The sequence below is a fragment of the Falco naumanni genome, chromosome 3 (assembly GCF_017639655.2).
Source record: "Falco naumanni isolate bFalNau1 chromosome 3, bFalNau1.pat, whole genome shotgun sequence".
Lineage (NCBI taxonomy): Eukaryota > Metazoa > Chordata > Aves > Falconiformes > Falconidae > Falco > Falco naumanni.
In genome coordinates this window covers 1,531,795-1,554,677 of record NC_054056.1, presented here as the reverse complement: position 1 = coordinate 1,554,677, position 22,883 = coordinate 1,531,795, and the positions used below count along the sequence as shown (strand labels likewise).

Here is a 22,883-nt window from a genome sequence, read left to right as displayed (position 1 = left end):
ACCTCGTGCTGCCGCTGGAGGCCCGGGGTCACGGTGCCCCGGTGTGGGGCCCGGCGGGGTCTCTGGCCCCCCCTGTGCTGCCCGGCCCGTGCCACCAGCCCCCTCCCTGTGGGACGGGGCAGCCCCCAGCAGCACATCGGGGCTCCTGGCCAACGTGCAGCTGCTCCGATGTGGAGACCATGGTCACGGCCTGTGTCGGCGAGCGATGCAGGGGGCTCGGCTGTTCCCCCCACCTCGTGCCCACCCTCTGGCCGCGGGTGGTGGTTGCCCACCCCCGTTTCCCACCTCGGGGCACCCTCGTGGGGCAGAGGCGCAGGGCTGAGGTCACTCACTGACCAGCCCTTGTTCCTTGCACCACCACTTTGCTTGTGCCGCTTTGTTTTTCTTGGGCCTGGCCCTGCTCTCCTGCATGCGCTGGGCAGCAGCCAGGGGTCTGTCCTGAAGCAACCCCCCACCCCGTCCCGGGATCCCCCCCTCCGGCAGCCACGGGCTCCCATCGGTGCACACACAAACAGTGGGGAGGAACTTAGTTATCCTTTTATTTATAAACAAATCAACGTAAAATAAGTGCAGAGAAAAGCACTGGCTGACCCCGCATGGGGGCCTGTCTGCAGCGGGCCAGCGGGATCAGCGTCAGGTAAAAATGGGGGCGTCCCAGGACCGATGCTGTGAGCGATGGGGCTCCGTGAGCAGCCACAGCCCCCCTCGCTCCGAGCACGGTGGTGCAAGGGCAGGGACTGCAGCACAGACTGTGCTGTACAACAAAAAAGCCTTTTTATTACTTTGGGGTTAGGGTTTTTTTGTTTGTTTTTTTTTTTTTTTTTTTCAACTTTTCCCCTTAGGGGTAAACCTGACCCAGTGCAAGAGACTGGAGAGTTGTTTGCCACGGGGCCAGTTCTGGTGCTGGCCAGGGCCCTCGCGGCTGGCACGGAGGAGGGCGAGACGCTGCTCTGGGTGCAGAGGGTGAGCTAAGGACAGACGAAGGAAGTGCTTGCAGTGGAGCATCCTGTCCCGGCCCTCGGGTCACTGCAGAAAGGAAGCATGTGCGGGAGCGCACTGTGGGTGCATGCGGGGGCACACACCTGGGCAGCCCCCACTGCCCCCGCCAGCCCTTCCCCCGCTTGGCCTGGGCCGGGGCAGGCGATGCTCCAGGGGCCCGCGCAGCCCCGGTCCCACAGGCAGCCCTGATACTCCTGCAGCTGCAGTAACGTGTCTGGAGCAGCGGGTTACTGCTCAAGTGCCATCAAAAATAAATACATTAGACTGTCTGAAACAAATAGGTGCCCCGGGGTAGGGCAAAGCCCTCGCAGGAAGAGCAGCGCAAGGGCAGGTCACTGCACTGGGCTCCTCTGACCTGCCAGACCCAACACCCTCTCACACACACTGAGCTAGGACGGACCAAAACACCAGAGGATGGGGAGGGCCCCTGGGAAGACGAACCTTTGCATCTCTGGCTAAAAATCTCCAAGAGCTGTGAGTTCAACAACAGGTAGAAAAATCATTTCATCGTTTTAAACAGGCAACTCCTTATTGGAAAAAAAATATCCAAAAAAAAAAAAAACCCTACTCAAAAAAAAAAAAAAAAAGGAGAGAAGGATCGGTCGAGTCCTGCAGCATCCAGCCAGCCTCTGGCGCCAACCCCGGCCTGTCCTTGCCGTGGGTCCCCCAGACCCAGCCACGCTCCCCAGCTCTCTCGCAGCTCGCCCTGCGCCCCCCGGCAGCGCCGTGTGCTGCCGCACGGCCTCCCCAGTCAGAAATAAATATGGCTCCATCCCCAGCCCGGCATCCCCAGCTGGAGGCATGCCGGGAGCTGAGGGCCAGGCAGAGCTCAGGAGGTGCGCGGTGCCCGGGCTGGGCAGCTGGGCTCCCCCAAGGCGTGGAAGACGGGGATGGGGGTGGTCGTTGCTCTGAGCTCGCTGCGGTGCTACAAGGCTGAGTGCAGGTCGGGGGCACCATTCCCCCTCGCAGCCGGCAGCCCCCACCCCTCTGAGGGGATGGGAGCCAAGCGTCAGCCCGGACAGGCGAGGCCAGGAGCGCACAAGCCACAGCGAGAGGGAGAGGAGGCAGTGTGAGCACCCAGTCCGCACAGGCTCCATCCCAGGGAAGCAGGAGCGGGAGCCCACGGAGAAGCGCTGGCTGCGCAGCAGGGAGAGACCCGCCGCTTCCAACGGGATGCCCACGACTCGAGTCCAGTGCGAAGCCCCAGGACAACTGTGCACCAGCCTCCTCCCGAGCACCTGCCGGGGCCTGGCCGCTGGTGCGGGGGCGGGTGGGTGGCTGGACCCCTGCGGCGGGGCCAGGCTGTCGGCGAGGTGTCCATCTGCGGCATAAATGGGTGTGTGTGCATGCGTACCTGTCGGCAGGCAAGCGCAGGTATGGGTGGCCAGGAGCGGAGCTTCCAGGGTCCGTCCTGCCAAGCGTCCTCTCAGAACTTGCCTTGCTTTAGCTTGTCGATGTGGTAAGTGAGCTTCAGGGCTGGCCCCAGCTTCAGCCCCATGTACTTCATCATCATGTCACTCCGCAGCAGGAGCAGGGCTTTGCCATCGATCTCCTGCAAGGAGGCGAAACGGCAGCACTTGTGACTACACCGGTACGGCCGACCCGGGCTGAGCCAGGCCGTGCCCAGCGTCAGGACGGCTGGGGGAGCACAGCTGTGGCAGCCAGGGCAGGCTGCACCCAACTGCAACATCCCAGCACAGGCAGCCCTGTATCCCACCCTGCCTGCGGCACAGGGGTGCAGCCCCAACCCCCCCAGGTGGTGGGAAATCTGCTGGGTGATAAGGCACGAAGGAGCCATGTCCAGCTGGTCAGCAAATCCTGAAGGGAGGTGGGGAGGAAGGAAACGTGGGGGGGTTCCTTGACAGGGGAACCGTCGAGGCAGCCGCAGTGCAAAGGGAGCAGCCTCTCACTCAAGGGCATCGTCATCCCACTGCAGGAGACATCTCCTGGCAGAGGATGCACCAGCCCTGCCAGCAGCCCTGCTGGGACACAACAGCCCTGCAGCCAAGGCTGAAGAAGGAGACAAGGGACCAAACCCCATAACCCCACAGAGGCTGCCCCTGCATGCAAAGAGGGTTTCTGGACTTTCTAAGCAAAGTCCCAGCAGCTGGCAGAGCAACGGTGGAGCATCTTGACTCCAGCCAGGCTCATTTCAACATAACAGCTTTCAAAGTATCTGATGCTTTACAGCTGAGCCAGATGTGTCCCTCACTGAGGCTCAGGAGGGGAAGGATCATGAAGCTCGGAATAACCAGAGAACAGCTTTGCACTTAGCATCTGCAAGTCTAACTTTTCCAGTCCCTTGCAGCACTCCTTTCCTTGACTTAATCCAGGCTTGGTCCAAAGCTTTGCATGGGACAGGTTTCCAAGAAGAAAACGTTATTGGACTTATAAAGGAAAAATAAAAATCACAACTTCAAACAACAGAAAATCCTGTCCTATGTCGATGCTCAGTTAGGTCTCACACTTGGCAAGATCTCCAGTGAGCTCCAGTACCAGGTTTGTTCTGCTTTTCCCCTCTTCAGATGACAGAGAAGTTCTTCCTCAGGATTGCCAATACAGGGGACTTTTATCCCTTACAGAGCTGAGCACTCTCTTGTGTAATTAAAACAAAACACTTTCAATTTACTGGTGGTTCTAAAATAGAACTAATTAAAACAAAACAAAACGAGTGTTGTCCCAGCACAGACCAAGAAGCATCGCGTCCACCTCTCCTGCCTGGGGAAGACAGGTATTTTCTCATATGCTCTTCTGACTTCATGAGAACCACCAGCTATAACATGGACTTAATCAAAAGGCAGAAGGAAGACAAACTGTTTGACAGGAATCAGGACATGGAGATGTCATAATTTTTGTAGCTTTAGTTGTACAAAGCTATAGGTCTGCAGCTATTTTACACATTTAAAGATATGCACCAGAACCAGAGCCTTGGGAGACTCCTTTTTAGAGGAAATAGGGGAGTTTAGCAGCTACACACTCAATGAATTCCACTTAGAACATGTTCCTTGCCAGGATAAATTTGCTATGAGGTGAATATTAAGACTCCAGAATGAACAAGTTTTTGTGTTTTCAGTGAGAGGGTTCAAATGCAGCGAAGAGCTGAGCTCCACCCGCACAGAGGCAGCAGTGCTTTAGCTCCAGCTGGGCGGCGATGCCTTCCCCTTGATGATTTCTGAGTAAGAGGATCCCAAGCCTGAACACAGTATGAGCAGGATTTATGAAGATGTTTTTCTTAGCACAAAACCTCAGCTGGTACGAAGTGCTGCTGACTCTCCTAGATTTTCCTTGTGTGATGATCTGCCTCCTCCCATATACAACACACATATATATGTATACACATGCATATATATATTTATATACATATATACAGACATACATACATGTTTTCGAAAGAGGTCAGCGTGGGGTCCCAGCTGTGGATCTGATTCTCGTATGAACTGCATCACCTCCTCCACCGTCCAGGACGAGGGGTCACGGCTGCTCAGCCGCGAGACGTCTCGCGACCCAAGGTATCTATCTGAGCCTGGGGGGATGGCGAGACAGCAGCCGTTACTCCGAGCATCCCCACGGCACCACTCCATCAGTTATTCACCCTCAAGCTACCGCTCTGTCTCCTCTCCCAAAGCAATGGCAGAGACAATGAGAAGGGCACGTCCCAGCTGTGCCCCAGAGATTCCTGCAGCGCAGGCTCAGCACCGACGCCTTATTCCCTCTCCTTCGGCCTTACTTCTCAGGGCAGCCTCCTACACTGAGCCCTTTTCCTCAGTCTAAACCCCAATTTCCCCTTGCCCCCCTTCAGCCGAGTTTGCCCCCCCCAGTTCCCACTCTGCTGACGGCTCCCACCTTTGCAGAAAACAATCTTCCATCCCCACTTCCCTCCCTGTGCACTGCTTCTCCCCATGCTCCCCCCACTCCGAACACCACTTTTAGCAAATCTAACACGGCAAAGCTGGTTTATGTTTTCACCAGCTGCATTTTCTGATGGACTGAGCCCGTATGTGGAATCCTCTTGTCGTGAAGCACTGCCCGAACTAACAGAAGTCCTGCTCCTAAGGTGCCAGCACTGGCTCTGCCTGCGTACACAGCTGTGGGAGGAGGCACACGGATCAAGGCGTCAGCAACCTGAGCTTTTTAGAAAGTTTGATTGATGCCGTGCACCTAAAATCACAACTTTTTTTGCAAACACCTGGATTCGACGTGCTGCTTTACTCCGGTGAACAGCTCTCCTGCCCCTATTCCTCCACACAGACACATGCCACCCACACATGCACCCACCCTCCTGGCCGCCCGCTCCCAGCCTCATCAGTTCTCGACTCCCTGCCCATTCCTGATCCATCCTCACAGACTCAAACACCCATTTACCACTTGACAACCCCCTGCCCATGCTTGCAAGTTCAGCTCCTGCCTTCTCCTTCCTCTCCACTGTCTCCAGGTCCACCTAGCCACCACGCCCAACGAGCGACCCTGCAAGCATCACCTCTCCGTATTTCCACCCACCCATCTGCCATGTCTCTAGAGCTACTGTTAAACCTAACAGACTACCTGTTTAACAGTGTAGAGGCCAGTCTCTGGTACTTGCTGGAGTTAGAAAGGTGTAACTGGAGTTAGACAAGCCCTTTATTGCCAAATTTACAATCAGAGGGCTGGCTTCTTAACTCTCTTACCCCCAGAGCTAAGCCTACGCAAGGCAGAGGTACTGCCCTGGGTGAGGCTAGAGGGTTGGTGCAGGTGCCTGTATCCTTGCAGGCGATAGTCTCTGGAGCTCCTGCTGTGGCTGGATGAATTGACAGAGTTCAAGGCAGAGTCCATGGGGTCCAGGCGAGGCTCCAAGGGCCCTGGGAGGCCATCTCCCAGAACAAAGGTTTCACCTGGAACGCACCAAGCTGCAGTCAGTGCACCCGAACGCCACGCAGCCCGAAGTTACGCTCGGTGGCAGAGAGCAGAACCGCAGCAAAGGCAGCGCTGGTGCACGGCTGCGGGTCAAACCACCACGTGGGTGGTCTCCTCGAAAGCACATAAATTAAACCAGGCACTGCCAAAGCGCCCCAGCCTGCTATTTGCCCAGCAAATGGCAGTCCAACCAGCTAGCAGTGATTATGGTCGGTACTGAGACTGGAGTAACAGCTCAGCCACCCTGCTAATGCCGCCACCAGCTCCCGCCCGCGGTCCCGCGCCCTTGCTGCTGCCCGAGGCCCTTCTGCGGCTGCGAGCACCGCAGGGGCAGGTGGTGCAGGGCTGCCCGTTCTGGATGCCAATGGACACAGGACTCACACAACAGCCCTGAGTGGGGAAAGAAGGCTCCCCAAGGGGTCAAGCACCGCACATCACCGGCATTAGCGTGTGAGGTAACGGACCAAGTGGTTGGAATCGTGGGGGATATTCAGTAAGACCCACGCTGTGGCCTGTAGAGCAGCACACGTGCAGAGCAGGAGAGAGCAGCAGGCTCCTCTGAGCAGCTCTGCTGCACTGTCACAGCCAGAGAGCACAGCCTGCTGATCCTCCTGCCCCAAAGGCAAGGTGCTGGTGACCAGCTGCTCACCCCTCCTGACCTCCTGCTGGGCCCTTTTCCATTGCCTAACCAAGTCAGTGACAACACCCATTGCTGGGACACAGTGCTGAAGGGACAGGGCAGAAGGCTCTCCCTGGGCAGGGGGCAGGGGTCCCACTGAGACTGGCTTCCTCACCTTCTCTTCCAGCAACACATTTAACTTCCAGCTGTCAATGGCAGCATCAGGATGGAGGCGCTCAGGAAACTATCTGGGGTGACACACTGTATCGGCTGAGCCAGCAGGATCTCCCTTTGCTGTTAAGACTGTGACAGCTTCATCCTAGGACCACGTGTTTGTAGATCCTACTATGGCACGCACAACCTAGTCTCAGCAAAGGTGGACCTGATGCCTCATGAGTCATCCTCAAATACCTGTGTTCTTAATTATTAAATGCCTGGCAAGTTCATACAGCCAAAGAGGAAAGCAGCTCCTACAATGAGGAGTATTGCCTGCGCACTCTAGGCTGGGCCACTGCATCTGGCTGGCAGCTGGAGCTCCTCTGCCAGCATCCCCAGAGACCATGAGGGCAGCTCACGGCCCTGAGCTGCTGCCACTCAAACACCGTGGCAGGTGACAAGGATGAAGAAACCTGAGCAACTGCCCCAGCCAGGCTCTGCATTTCTTCCCTGGGACTTCACAGACCACAGGAGCTGCAGATGAGAAGCCAGCACAGCTGTACTGAACCGGGATGGTGGCGAGGGTGCAGAGGTGATACTGCAGCCCAGGAGACCCGAAGGCTGTTAAGATCTTCCCAAACTTGCCTGCTAAGCTGGTGCTGCCACGCTCCACTGAAGGGAGACGCAGCCTGCCAGAGCCTGAAGTGGTACATGAGTGTTGCAGACACTGGGCCCCACCAACTGGGGGGCAACCTCTCCTGAGGCACGTTATTTTCCCTGGTTTCTATGAACTACAGGACTATTCTGGGAACTGGGAAGCTCTGGTTTCAGTGCTTCTGCTGTTGGTGTTTGAGCAGAGATCCCAGGAGTGAGATCAGCTGCAGGGAGCCAGCCCACACCTCCCTGGCTTCACCTCGTAAAGCCACAGGACAGAAACATCCCCCTCGCCCAGCTGCTCTGCAGTTCAGCGAAGCTGGTATGTGGTTATCACCTGCGCATCTGCAACCCTCCATCTCCTGAGCTGTCATCCTCCACTTGAGGCATTTCTGCCCTTCTTTGCTTTTAGGTCTCTGGGATGCTCTCAGAAACCAGCACCACGTCCTTAAATCTCATCTAGAAACAGGGTGGGTGTGAAGACTGTTACTCCCCTGGTGACCTGTGTGCTGGCCTGCTTCCCACACGGGTAGATGTGTTTTCACCTGCTCCTCAAGCATAAAAGAAGGCTTTCTGACTTGTGACCATTCCTGAACAACTTTGGACCCCTCCCTCCACTCCTGCACCGCTTTGCCACCATCCAATCTCAGCACAAGGCTGGATGCAAGCCCAGCCCTGAGCCGGCTGCTCTGGCTCCGGGGTGGACAGAGGTTCCCTGGCCCAGCCCAGCCCAACCCACACACACTCCACATGAGCTTCTTCACAGCAATGACATTTGGTCCCCTCTCCAACAGGACAGTTTTGCTTAAAACCCAAACCACTTCCCATTAAAGGTGATGTCTGACTCACAGGGAAGTGCCGAGGCCTGAGAGGGACCAGCGGGCACAGGCCTGTGCTGCACATCTCCATCCTCCACGGAAACCAGCACCCTCTGTGAGGTGGCACAAAGCTTCAACTTGCCAGGAAGCTCCAGGACACTCGTCCCAGATGTGCTGGGTCAGGCAAACGCGCTCATCTAACCGCTTGTGAAGACCCCAAAGTTCACACAAGAGGGGATCTGTGTCAGCAGAAGGAATTTCTGGGCTCAGCTAGGGAAGTCTACAGCTTGGGAGGCTGGGAGACCACGTGCGCAGGTTCATGTCAGTGCAATGGATCCAAAACTCACCCCCAGAAAATATTCAGCTCGACAATTAACCCAGTCGTTATTCTGATGTGAATGCACTGTGACACATTCTTCAAACAGGTGATCGTGTTCTCGCACGTGCTTATGACCACCTGAAGAAGAGCATGAGGCCATGCCACTGGGGAGCACTCCTTTGTTTTGCCCCAGAGGCAGAACTGAAGCTGCATGTCCATTCCCAGGTTACCCACCTCTGGACTGGTGGGGTCCTGGCTGTGCTGCAAACATCGCAGCAGAGCTGGAGGCTTCTTGGTAGGGTCAATGCAAGAGAGATTTAGGATTTTCTTAAAAACACAACCACACAGAGAACTGCTCAGATGAACGATACCTCCAGAAAGGGGACAGGGAAACAAGGCAAGAGGGGAACAATTACTAGCCCTGTGAATCGTCTGTAGCAGAAGGCAACACGCTTCTGCCAGCGGCAGGGCACAGACTGCGTTCAGGCACATACGTTATCAAGAATCCTTTCACCCTTGATAAGCAGCTTCGGAGCGAGGAGGCGGTGGTTAATTCTTAGGCAGATTTTCTTATACAAACTGCTAGTTTTAAATAAAGGCTTGCATTTAGAGCATTGTAGGAAAACATGCCACGATTAGTGGCAGAGAGGCAGGGAGCAGATAATTAAAGTTTAATTAAACAAATAGTACTATAGATTCAAGAGTGCCGTTTTACTGCTAAAACACAGAGTTTGGCCACAAGCATAAATCTGATTTGCACAACTACTAAACACCCACTGTTTCCCACAAATGGTAGTCTTTGAAAAGCAGGTCCCCACTGTGCTGGAACTGCAGCTTTTTAGCAAAAAGCTACATAAATGCCACTGGATGCAAGAGGAAGAACAATGTAAGAAGTGAGATCCCCTCCTTATCTTTCTGACTTCTTGCCAAAGGCATGATGAACGAAGACATCCCACTGCTACTCACTGCCTTCAATTTGGCAAACTGGAAACTGTTCAGGTACTGCTGTCTGTCACACTGCTGAGGCCAGGCTGTGCTCTGCTGAGGGAGTTCATCACCGTGAGATGTACCTCCTGGCTCAAGAAATATTCCGTATCTGGGTATTTCAGCCTCATATTCTTGAAATATACCCTCTTGAAATGCAAATATTCCTGCTTGCACTTACATTTCATGGTGGAGCCTCCTCCATGAATAGGCTTTTAGCTGTGGGACAAAAATGAATTTCTAGATGGAATTTGGAACCGCACCTCATCTCCCCCTGCCCTGTACACCCCCTGCCTGGGCCAGGAACAGAACAAGACCAAGTTGCTGTAGGAAGTTCACACACCGGCAGAATCACCCTCATATGAAGGCACACTTTCTGCTCACTTGTACCTACTTCTACAGAAGAGGCTGGAGTATTCTGGGCATCCAGATGGCACGACCCATTCAAAGGCCAAGAGATAACTGAGTAGATTTTGAAGTAGGCTAAGAATCAGTCTTGCAGACAACCTAACTTCTCTTGGAATTACCCATTAAGGAAGCTTTGTCTCCTCGCTGACAACACTGAGTGTACAATATTCACCCAAGGCGCCCTGGAGTACACCGCCACGCTGCAGGAACAGGTGAACACTCCGTGTTCCACCTGCTGGTAGAGCAGTGGCTGGCTTTGCTGATGGTTACCTGTGTGCAGCAGCTGACACATTAGAGGAGAATGTCAAAACCAGCAAGGATGTGTATCTAGAGGTGAGAAACAGCCTGGGACTCAGGAAACAATTTTTGACTTCTCAGTATGCTGGAATAGATGAGACAGTCCCACAAATCACCTTGTTCTTTGCTTCAGCTACATGACAAACTTCCAATTTTAATCAATGTAGATACTGAGGCCACTAGAAACTGTCACAAGATGCAAATTCAGATCAGCTGTGCTTAGATACGGGGCCAATAATCCTGAAGAGCACAGGGCACAGTGATGGATGGAGTCTAAATTATGCCACAGCGCATGGGAGGCTGCGCACTCTCAAATCTAGGCTCAACAAGCCAAGCCCAGCAAACTCAGCAAGAAATGGTGATTCAAGGGACAGCAACAGAGCACAAAGCCACCGAACTGTGAGCCCAGCCAAGGGTTTCCAGCAATTTTTTAGGGACACATTACAAAGAACAGAGACTAACACCTTGGCAGATCCCACCACCAATTAATTAAAGGGCTGCAGCAAGGTTAAACTTCGGGTCTGTGTTATGGAGCGTGGGCAGTTCAAAAGAAAACGGAAGGTGGAAGTGTATTTACTGAAGACCCCTGCTCAGGGTTCAGGTAGCCCCCCAACTACCTGGACGCCCGGAAATCTCCCACCTGCACGTGCAAGGGACACCTGCGGGCCACAGACCAAAGATGTCCCTGCAACTGCTTTTGAGAACGTGGCACAGCACACCCGCCCCAGTTACCCAGCAGGCACTGCAGCCCCAATCTGATCTGGTTTCACTGGTGAAGCACATGCTAGTGAGACCCTCCCTGCTATTTAGGGAGGACTGTGAAGAACAAGATGGGATCCTGGGAAAGAGCAGCAGATTCCTGGCCGTACAGCTGCACATCAGCATCTGTACAATACACTGCAGCAAACCATCACGAAAAAATTCAGGGGAAGACTGACTGAAGCAACTGGGCAGTTTTATGACCGTTAATACCATGCATAGCAATGGAAGCTAAAATATGGGTAATTAAATCCCAGATTACATGGTATTAGATGATGACTATCAGAAGGAATTCTCCCTGCATTCCACATGCCTTACACAACCGCTTGGGGAACCTGCCCTGGTACAGAGTGGTTTCTTCTCTGTGAAACACCAAGCACCAAACCATGCCAGAGACAAAGCAAAACAGACTTCCTAAACCCACGGCTTGATTTGGCACAGCAAATCTAATCCTGCTGTATCCGTTCCAAGCCACTATAAACAACCAGCTTTGGGCAGAGACGCTGTGCTCACCTTCCAAAGGGTGACGATCATTCTTTGGTAACTTGGGGGAGAGAGGAGCACTGTATGGAGGGGAATCTTGGGAATATCGCTTTGTACCCCGGCCTGGTCCCTGCAGAGTGCCGTCTAACGAACTGCTTCTGTCTAGGAAAAGAGAACAAGCCCTATTTAGGAGTGGAGACTCTCTGGGAAATTCAGTCTTGCCAGAGTCACCTGAGACTTGCATGCATCTCCAGCCTGGTAACAGCCCATTGAAACTGCAATCCAGCACATCTGTCAGCGCTTAACACTTTATATTTTGCTTTGCAAGTTTTATCAGAGAAAAAAGGGTGTTGAGAAACCTAAAGAAGAATCTTAGCCACGTTTTGCCATATTTCATCACAAATATCACCTCTGATTGACTTAATTCTATTTCTCCTCATTTTACCCCTTGGCTCATCCCCCACAATTCCTGCTCCTCCCCACTCTTCACCTTTCAGACGCACGTGATCCTTGGACAATTTGCAAACAACCCTTGGACGATGTGCAAACACTTGGTGCCACAGACCAATTTAAACCATACTCAAATTTTCAATCTTTCCCCAAATGGATCCCTCCAGCATCCCAGCTGTCGCTGTTGCTCTTCTCCAAATGCTTCCCAACGATGGGGATCTCCATATCGTATGCGGCAGATGAGATGTCAGGCTGGGCTGCGAGACGCCTCTTTGCAGGTGGCTCAAGGCTGCACACAAGTGTCAGTGGGTGGATGAACACAGAGAATGGAAGCGCTAACACTGATGGGAACAGCAGCCAGGCAAGCGATACAGGGGGTGGCAGACCATGCCCCAGTGAACTGAGAAGCAATGAAGAGGTCACCCACCAGCCACCACCTGCCCACGTGGGCCACCAGCGCTCCTGGCTGGTCCCTGCAGCTGCCCCGAGCACAGGTGACACGTGTGAGCCTGCAGCATTCAAGGTGTGCGGGGAGAGAGGGGTGAAATGCTCGTAGACAGACGCTGGGAGCGGGACAACAGCACAGAGCCGCCCCAGCTGCGGGTGCGGGGCAGGAACGGGTGCCAGAGGGGTGACAGAAATACAGCAGGGAGGGACTGGGACGGGACACCAGGAGAGATGCATCACGCCAAACAAAGAAACGAAGGTACAGACGGGTGGGAAGCATCAGACAGTCACAATTTAGTTGGCTACAGAGAAATACAAAGGTAAATATCTGTTTATCAAAATCCTTTGGGGAAACGGAAGGTAAGCTGCTTATACTGAGCCCCTGGGACTCCCACACACGTATGACCAAAAATCACCGTAACGTTATTAGAAGGACAAACACTGTCCTCAGGACAAGTCCCTGTAAGAAACATTCACTGCCCAGAGAGAGATGGGAAAAACATGCTCTTAGTAACGCCTCTGGATATCTCTAAATGTAAAACTGCACGATCTTCTTCACCAAACAGTCACGGAACCACAACAAAAGGTGATGCTTTTTAAAGGTTTTACCAAGTTTTGTTTTGGGTTATTTTAAAACTGCTTGACTTTAAAAGTAATGCAAACACAGAAGGTCAGGTTCTAGAAGATAATACAGCGGATCAGAAGTGACGTCAGTGTAAATTAACGGAAGGATAAACCCAAAGAAGGTCTGTAGTTAGGGTCTCTGATTTTAAAGGACAAATGCTAAGAAAACAAAGAAATGGAGTGATACATAAAGCTGCACTCAGCAGTCACAGTGTGGATCACCAGGAAAAAAGAAAATACCTTCAGTTCAAAAGATGCCATAAACATCAAGAGTGTGTATCATTGATGAGGAAATAATCTGGGAGGAAAGGATCCCAAATCTAAGTAGATAAATGTTCATTTGAGAAGGGTGCTGAGAACAGGCAGATAATTTACTGGAGATGAAAAGGACCTGCTCAGCATAGGGTCCTATACCTCAGAGGATGGCGAGTACAGGGATGAACTGTTTAACTCATTCTGTCTTTTCATGCAGTGCAAAGGAAAAGACAGGACTGTCTTTTCAGCTACAGAAGTAACAAGTGCATGGGAACAGAGCGAGAAGAGACTGTGCAGAAAGGTAAAGACTGAGAAAAAAGAAAAAGAAAGGTCGTCCTTGTCTGCAAATGATGGGACAGCTTTGAGGGACATTTCAGCTCACCTGACCGGAGAGGTTGGTGGGGAAGAAGAGAAGCACACCTGCCCGTGCCTGGGTCTGTGCTGCTGGCCATCACGAGGCAGTCAGGATGGACGCCTGTCAGTCAGCAAGAGGCTGCCCACCTCATCTCATCAACTCAAAGCCAGTCAAGGCTCCTGCTCCGGGAGAAGTGCTGACTGCCCCGACTGCAGAGCATGCCTACACAACTAGCTCAGCCATCGTCAATGCCTCGGTGACATCCACAGGCATTCCACAGAACAAATCCCACCCTTCACTTCCAGCTGCAGCCACGCTGAACACCAGGACAAGGCTCAAGGGATAAAAGGAATGGGACAGGAATGAAAATATACACCACTGACTAAGTGGAAGTCAAATAACTGAACGTATCAAACTGAGGATGTGAGGGTGTGGAGGAAGCCAAACCATAACTTAAGAAAGAAGGCGTACATTAAACCCTGGGTCTGCTGCACAAAATGTTCTAATAAAATTCAGGGACACACGGCTCAGAATGACTGGAAACACTGTGTTAACATTTAAAAAAGAAGGTGAAAAAATGATTTTGGCAACAAATTGCTCACGTCTGACCTCAACAGTACCACAAGGCATGTAAGAGGTTCTGAAAGAAAGGGTAGAGAAAATACTGCAATTACACACGGCACATATTGCGACAGGTGTTTGTCAGAGGAGGCTAACCCAACAATTTCCTTATCATGGGAAAATAACTGATCTATCGCACAAAGGAAGAATGGCCAATCTCATTTACCTGGAATTCAGCAAGGCATTTGATATGGAGAACCACCAGCTAAGACAGAGAACATGAGGACTACCAGAAGCCTTGTTATATGCACGAACACCTGACCTGAGGGGAAAAGCAGTTGGCAGAGCACTAAGCAAGAGCATGACGTTGAAGAGCAATTGCTAATGAATTTTCTTGAGGACCATTCTTAAGCCCAGTGTCATTTAATATTTTTATTAATAACTCTGGCACCAATTTTAGACATTCACCAATGAAATCTGCTGATGTCTTCCCCATACGTTAGGCCAGATAAAGTAGCACTTGAAATTACGCAGGAAAAAAAAAACAGAATGGAGTACCAGAAAGGAGATAAATCCAGCAGCAACACGCAGGTATGCACTTAAAGCGTTATCCCATCAGCTGGGAACTTGCAGGTGATAATAATGGATGAGAAGAACAGGGTGTGTGACCAGTACAGGCTGATCATTACCTGCTACAAGGATGCAGTAACAAAAAGAGGCTTCCAGAGACATTTCTTGTGAACATGGTGGTGCCGGTGTTGTTGCACCAGGCCCCCACGAGCTCTTCCCCAGAGTGCTGGGTGACACTCCGGTCACCTCATTAAGTTTAATTCAAACCAACACTCGGTAAGGATTGCTGAGAGGCTTCCTTACCAGAGCAGCTAAAAGACGAGCTCCCCTGAAGGATACAGCTGCCCTCTAACTAATTCCAGAAGGAGAACTAAGCTAAAGACAATGTTAAGACAAGAAGACACGGATACAAAGTTGCCCAAGAATAAATCTGGGCTAGAGACTACAACGTGGTTTCAAAAAATTCAGCAGAAAACCTTGCAGCAGCCTCCAGCGGAAAAGCAAAATCCCCAGCTCCACAGTCAATCAAAGCAACACCGTACGCTGCGGTGCCTGCAGTGACGGGACCCAAGGCTCAGGGGTCTAGAAGGTCCCTCCAGTCCCGTTTTTCAGACAGCTCCAGATCAGATCTACCTGTTCACAACACCTCACAGCCCATCCCTGTCCCTATTAACAGAAAGAAAACTTCCAGTTTTCTTGCAAAACTGCTGTCTCCTGATGTACAACTTGATCTGTTTCCCCTTGTTTTCATGATTACGCCTTACTCAGCGAGACAGAATGCCAGGGCGCGGCTGACCTAAGGGCTGCTGCAGACCTGCCGCCTTCTGCCCCAAGCACACATATGAATTCTCCACAGAGAGCAGTGGTCCTCCTGTAAAGTGAGTTTGTTCTCACAAGCTGGAACTGAGACCAGCTCCCAGTTCTAACCAGTGATCGTTTTCTAGAAGAACCAGCCCCACTCGGGCACACGAGCACCTGTGCTGCAGAGGAAACAAGGCAGGACACACAGAGCTGAAGGTGAGACCATGGCAGCCTTGACACTTGGTGTGATTTAACTGATGTACAACTCTATCCTCATTCTTCCATGACCATCCCTAACCTCTCAAAATGCCAGTACTGGTTTTTTTGCTCTCATCAGAAGCCACTGGAATGTGTAGATAACAATGTTTACAATCTTCTTTCAGGTGCTTGAGAAAGGTGTTAGATGACCAGATGCCCAACAATCCCTGAGACATCAGTTATGAGCTACAGGACTAGGTGTTACCACTTCTCTGGATTGTGCTGAATCTTTCCTTAATCCCTGCAAACACTAAAAACAAAAGAAGACTTCAGGATGGGCAGGTCTCAGCATTGTGTCATTTATCTGGTGCTCTGCTTGAGTTTCCCTGAATTCTGACTTTGGTTTTTACACTTTTCCACCCTGCCAGACAGCTCAGCTCCTAGACCCACATTGCTGACATCTTACGGTGGTTAGAAACCACGTGTGAGAGCTACAGGACCCTTTCCATCCCAGCCTGCTGCCATGCCCAGACCCCGAGTCCTCTTTCTTCCATTCTGGTTTTGCTCTATCTCATGACAAGAGGGTACTTCCACACTGAAAGTGGGTATTTCTTCTAACGCAAGGTTCCCTAGAGCGGTAGCCTCTAGTCCCAGTAACCAGACATGCTGCTCCTGGACTTGTCACAGCAGCCAACCCACTTCCTACAGCTCCTCTTCTTACAGCACAGCATGGCTCCCTGGCATTGCTGGCTCCAGCATGGCTCTGCACAGCCCCAGCCTGCAGGCAGCTGAGCACCCAGGGAGGAAGCAGAGGACAGTCACTCCGAGATCCTCATGCGCTTTAGACTCTTGCTAATCCCCTCCCCTGAGCACGAGTGCTATCCAAGATGCAACGAAGCACTGTGGCATTAGGCCGTTGCCCCTAAGCTTCACGCTTAGCACCTTTTCCTTAGACAATTCTTCCTAAGTGCTTGTCCTTTTACATCAGAAATTCTTGCTTTTCTCATCAGAGCCACAATTATCCAAAGGACTAAGTTTGGAAAGACCTCAAACAGCATGACAGCTATCTGCTGTCTTGGGGGCAGGAAGGCAGTGGAGGAAGCAAGACAGGAGAGATCAGCACAAGACACCTGCTAACTACCTAAAGAGATGCAGGTACGTTTCACGCTCTCCACGACTGGCAGTAGTGCTTCCAGAGCCCCACAACCAGCCCAGGCAGGCAGCTGTCACCCCAGGGGTTGCTGCCACTACACAGCACTGCAGGGAAAGCTATAGGTCTTCTTATTTTCCACCACTTTCACTTAAGAGCAATTTTGCAGCCTGACGATTTGCATTGTGGCATGAACTATCTTGCCAGGGGTGTGTTGCTTCAATGCAGTGGAGCGTCAGCCGTGCCAAGAAAAACAAAGCCACCTATGCCTCAGATCACTGCAGCGTGCATCATCCCTGAACAGGCTACGCTTTCACTGAGGGCTGGATGTGCCGTCTGCTGGCAGCAGATCCATGGCCAGTGTGGAAACTGCCCTGCTAGCCTTTCATTCCATTTCTAATTACAGTTTACTTGCTGCATGTTATCACTCTTCTATTTCTCATGCAGTCTTTCACCTTAATTCCTAACTGGATGAAGTCACCACAATCAGATTACAGGAAGCAGGAAGGACCTGGGGGGGGGGGGGGGGGGGGGGGGGGGGGAGCAGGGGGGGACAAGGAGAGGAGGGAAGACAAGGAGACAAGCACGGATGAGTGGAAACCTACAGGCAGAGATGGAAATCAGACTGACAGGCAGAAAATACTGCAACTTGAATCCTGTGCAAAAAGAGCCCTGCGGACATGTGCACGACACTAGGTGTGATGTAATGAACCCTGCAGAGAGGGCTCTGAAACACACGCCTGCCTCCTGAGATAAAGATAAAATCTGGGTTAAGAGCACCTGGGGTCCCTACAACGCCACCCCCGCCCCAGCTCCTACCTGGTAGATACCTGTCGTGGTCGTACTCGTGTGACCGCTGCATGTGGCTGCTCTGAGTGAAAGGCTGGTTCCCAAAGAGGTTGTCACTGCGAAGATTGTGGCAGAGCTTCTCCAGGAAGCGGAGGACGTAGGTGATACTGTTTACTGCTGGCAGGTTCAGAGTGTGCTGTTCCCGATCAAACACAGCTGGAGACAGAAACAAACAGAGCCCAACACGTAAACCCCCAGCAAAGGCAGGAGACTACGCCCAGGGCTGCACAGCCAGCTTCTGTATCTCAGCATCGCTGGTCTAGACTAGAGCAAACAAAAGCCACTGCCTTCCGCTGGCTGCGCGCTGGCGAGCTCGCTTCCCTGGGACAGGCTAAAACCAGCCTGCTGCACCCAGCACCCGGCCGGGGCTGCAGGGCCCGCCGAGCTGCCTTCGAGGGAACGGAAAGGCAGTTGAGGAGGGGCCCGCACTCTCAGCGGCCAGGTAAACACGGGCTTAAAAGCAAAATTAAAAGCCAGGGTATTTCTTGTATTTCCGTCAGGAGTTCTGAAAATCCCACCCGTTCCGCCTCCTTCTGGGGGCTCGGGCAGTGCTGGGGGGTGATGGGCGAAGCACAGCGCTGCCCAGGCCGGCAGCAGGGCCATGGGCTGCCTTCTCCAGCAGCTGTGCCTGGCGGCCACGCCAACTGCTCTGCTCCCAGTCAGCCACTAGCTACTGCTTCACTGACACAGATGTTTGGTGAGAAAGAGAAGACAGAAACCTGTCTGTCCCTAGCCCATGACTGCACCAAGCTTCAGGAGAGACATCTTCCAATGAGCGAGTTCTTGCAATGGCATCTCTGGAGGCTAAGTGCTGCGGGCCAGTTCTCACCTGAGATGACCTCTCCCCCGTGGCCTTGTTTTAAGAAGGAGAAGACTGTTTTCTGATGATAAGCGCAATCAATGCAGGCCTGTACTGCTTGCTGCAGGACAACAGAAGCTCGAGCTGGTCCAAAATGGTCCGGCAGCTGCTGAACTTTCTTCTTGTCTAGGTGGGGCCCAGTGCTGCCATTCTTGTTCAAGTAAATGCAAACTGCCAAGATGAGAAATGTGTTTGCCATTAACCCACTCAAGAAAGCAAGAAACAGATGCCTAAAAACCAATTTGAGAGATGCTGAGATTTTAAGACTCTCAAATCACTCACAAAGGGGAATCCACCACAACTGCCTGTCTGTACCCTAACAGCAAAGCCGCTTATAAAGGGGAATCGCCTCCGAATCTTCCTGCCTCACACCCGCTGTTTCTCCTACACTTTCCCCTGTAGTCGGGCTCCCAAAGGCAGGCTGCAAAGTGGCTCCCATGCCAGCCAGGTAAGGTGGCTGCCACGGTCAAAGGAGATGAAGGAATGTAGCCCCCACTTTTTAGGGAAACTTGGTTCTTTAGGTTCCTCTGAAAACTGGCCAGCTATGTTCTGGGGAAACAGGGCTCAGCCCTTATGCAGCGTTTGACTGAACATATAAAAAGCAGCTTTACATTAGACTTTCCTGTCCAGAATCATCTTCAGCTACATCTTACAGCTGTAGCAGAGCATACACTCCGCACTGCCACCCCTCCTGTGCTCCCTTTTGTCCCTGTTTGCCTCAATATCCTGGCTGAAGCTGAACAGATCCCTGTCACTGTCATTCCGCAATTGTTCTGCATCTCGCTGTAGCTTCAGCAGCTGTGCTGGGCACGGTCTGGGAGAGCTCTGGACTCACGAACGGTGCTGCACACTGTACTGCCTGGGCACAATGGGCCACGAGAAGTGCCTTTTGAGAGCTGCGGAGTCACTAGCATGCATGTGGTAACTCAGGGAAAGGGGTCCTTGTGCTGAACAGGTGGACCTGCAATCTTCCTATGACTTCATTATTTCCGAAACAGAGAGAGATAAACAAACAGCTGATCTGAACTCATGTGCCTCTCTTTTCCTCCTGACACACTCTCTTAGGCCAGCCTTTCTGGAATTGTAACATTTGCTGGTTTACAGTTTTAGGAAGAAATGGAAGTATCTCAGCATGCCGCTTTCTGACTGATGCTGCTCCTAACTGTGCAATCTTGTCAAGAATGCGGTTCGAGACCCTTACCTGTGGGAGCCTGCATGGCAGAGCTGGGGATTGTAGCAGCGTCCTGGGGCACAGTGCTTGTGTCTGGTTCTGGGGTACTGGTTGTTGGAGAGGTGGGTGCTGGGTTCAGCAATGTCCTAGGTTTCCTCTGCAGAAAAAGAGGAGATAGTTCTCCTTTTACCCCTGCTCTCCTTTACCACCCACGATCACTACACTCTCTCCTCTGCATCCAACAGACAAGGCACTGTGGAACATGACACACTTCTGATGGTGATGATGGGGAGTCTCAAGAACCTAGTAATTGATAAGTGTGTATTTTATAAACCACAATCCTGAAAAAATAACAAGCCTGAGATCTGCCACCTCTGCTTGACTTAGACTAGCTACACACGATGGATGGAAGAGCTTATTCCACCATTTGGCCATCCTGTCATAATCACAGCATCTGCCATGCTACTTCACAGCTAATGCAGCTCCAAAGACACAGTTTCTCGATGGAAATGATCTTTAGGACACAGACATTCTCTACAGCTCTGGGGCTGGACTCTGAGGGACATTCCCAGCCCACAAACCCCTTTGGTCTCCTACTTGCTGCAGTCATACAGCCAGAGGCTGAGACAAACGTGCACAAACACACGCATGCACCATCCCATGGCAGACCTTGCAGCACCTGCTTTTCACCCGCCTGCATCAGCATCAGCTTTTACCTTACTGCCAGGCTTGGGGCCTCTCTTTCTGGGGAATTTCAAAGGCTCCACTGACTTGGAGGGTGTAGGCATGGGGTGATGGATTAGCGCTTTGGTCGTTCGACCACGCTTCTTCCCTGTTTTGCGACGCCTTTGCCCTTGTTGATGCCCCAAAACAGTCTTTGTGCTACTGTGCATGCTAGGTTTCTCCGAGTTTACTTCGGAGGCAGGTAAAGGGCTCTTTGGAATCACAACTGAAATAAAAAGAGAAAAAGCAAATATAATTAAATCAGGCGAGAATCAAAACAAGAGCAGCCTCCATCTTTATACAGTGTCACATGGAAAAACCTGGAGTATTCACAGCCCCCTGAATGGAGGCTACTGCTCTCCAGGCCAGAATAAAAACCAAATGCACTGATCCTTGGTTCAGCACTCGAGCTGTGGGACACTGTGGCTTAGCCTGGATGGGCTGAACTCCAGAAGGATCACGCTTTCAGCCATACCTTCCTTCCTGAAAATAACTGGCACCTACACTTCTTTCTTCTGCGAGTGGTGACCTGCCAGTGATCACGTAAAATTCACTGAAAGCATTCCTACAGAAGGATCAGTCAAGACCTGCCTGACAGTCACAGAGCCAGTGCTGTGCTGGAAATCCCCTCTCTCAAGGCAGAAGTCAGATTTGCCCTGTCCCTGAATTACCAGTGAACTGCAGGGGAAGGTACCAGCTCCATCCTGGATGCCTGCAAAGACCATTGCTCCTGGCCATGAGTAATAGCTTATCTTAGTTGGATCAGCTGACCTGCTCCTCACACATAATGCCAGATGTACATGAAATGCCAGCACATAATCTGTTCCTTCTTATCTTCTCACACTTTCTATGACAAAACCAGGTTTCTGGTGTATTCGCCCACAAATACCCTGAATTTGGCCATTGATCGTTCCTAAGTCCTGCTAAAGGCTAGAGATAAGCTGGCCCAGTTCAGCAGACCAAACTTCTGCTGAAAAGAAACAAAACAAAACCCTCCCAGATTTTTAAAAATGCACAGTGACCTTTAGGATGTCTTGTTTCTCAGACCTGGAAACCTCACAGTGTATTCAACATGGGGACTCCGAATTCGAAACCCCTCTCACTTTTAAAGTGAGAGGGTTTATAGTTAAGGAGAGAATCTTGGCCAAGGAAAGAGAGGGCATGCAGCCCTAACAGCGGCACAACTGTGGGTATATGAAGAGATTCTTAAGTTTTTTCTAACGAGGGTTTTATGAGCCGTTACTGCGAGGAAGGACTCATTCCCTTGGCACAAAGACACCGTTTCCTACCAACAGCTCAGAAATAGCAACTGAGCCGGGTCCAACTTCCCAGCGGTGTGGAGAAGTTCAGTGGACTGCGAGGTGACAGCAGCAAGCCCTGAGACAGCAGATACTCCAGGGATGGGGCAGCGAGCTGACGGCTCTGCTCACTTCTTCACTGCTACTGCACACTGGCTGGTACGGGGATCAGTGGCAGCTTATTTTGGCCTTACGTGAATGAGCCACTGAAGGTGGAGGATCCTGCTCTGCTCTTTTGGTCTGACTCCACTCACCAGCTTTGACTCTGGGATACCCTGTGCTCTTCATGGGCAGACTGGGCATGAACCTGGCTGCCAGGCCCCAGAAAACCTGAGCAAATGGTTCATTCAGGCAGTTCAGAACCAGGGCTGGCGTTATCTCACAGCAGGACCAGATGGCTTCACACAGGCGGACACAGCAGCCAGGCACTCCTCCAGGTCCAAGCAGCTGTCGGGACACCCAACCTCCAGCCACACGGGTATCTCTGTCTCGCTGGCACACCACAGCCAGCCATGCAGGGGCAGGAGGGCAGACAGAGCTGACCCCCAGCTGCCAGCTCAGTGTTGCAGTGGAGGCCGCTTGCCTGGGGCTCCTTTAGGACACAGAGGTCAGCAGGAACTGCAGAGAAAGGCCAGGAACACCGGGCAGCACTCCTGCTGCTGCCAGCGATGACTGCTGCCACGGGCAAAGTAAACCTTGCATACACTTTGCTTCCCCTGGCTGCTGTGAGATGATGAACTCTGCTGTCCCTGCCCTATTGCACTGAGCTCCTGGGTGTTGCTACAAGCAGCCTGCACAAAAAGTGAGGTGCGGAATGTCCCGCAGTCATCTTCAAGCAGTTTACACTCACCCTAACCTCATTTTGCACAGACGCAAATAATGGTGCATGGTGCATCAAGGAACCAGCCCCATTCTGCCTGTCACGTGGGCAGGGTAAGATTTCTGGTGCCCTCAATTTTTTTGTTTAGTTTTAACGTTATTTCCTTGCTTTTGTGCATCAATGTTCTGTATTGGATACTGGGGAGAAGTACACAGTCATTCACCTAACTTTCCAAGTAATGTCTTTTTTTGCATCAAGCAGATACAGAGAATTGTGGTAGAAACAATGTTTTACTATTCCTTCAGATATTAATATCATTAGCAGCAAGACTACTTTGCTGGCAAGAAAAGGAATAAAGTAGCTCAT

General features: G+C 51.9%; 1 protein-coding gene across 7 annotated transcripts in view; it reads right to left on the bottom strand.

Moving 5' to 3' along the window:
- Positions 1-522: 522 nt before the first annotated feature.
- The window catches only part of SCMH1 (Scm polycomb group protein homolog 1), a 71,342-nt gene continuing 48,981 nt past the window's right edge, over positions 523-22,883 (bottom strand). For 2 of the 7 annotated variants that reach the window (XM_040586699.1, XM_040586700.1), the window contains 8 exons: positions 20,393-20,625; positions 19,707-19,833; positions 18,476-18,676; positions 17,617-17,802; positions 11,417-11,548; positions 5,664-5,867; positions 4,380-4,522; positions 523-2,551 (listed from right to left, as the gene is read on the bottom strand). In XM_040586699.1, the coding sequence (XP_040442633.1) occupies positions 2,426-2,551; positions 4,380-4,522; positions 5,664-5,867; positions 11,417-11,548; positions 17,617-17,802; positions 18,476-18,676; positions 19,707-19,833; positions 20,393-20,625 (1,352 nt within the window). In that variant the 3' untranslated portion in view covers positions 523-2,425. Of the gene's footprint in view, positions 2,552-4,379; positions 4,523-5,541; positions 5,868-11,416; positions 11,549-17,616; positions 17,803-18,475; positions 18,677-19,706; positions 19,834-20,392; positions 20,626-22,883 lie in introns of those variants that run through there. The other 5 variants (XM_040586701.1, XM_040586702.1, XR_005826869.1 and 2 more) reach the window with 5 other exon arrangements.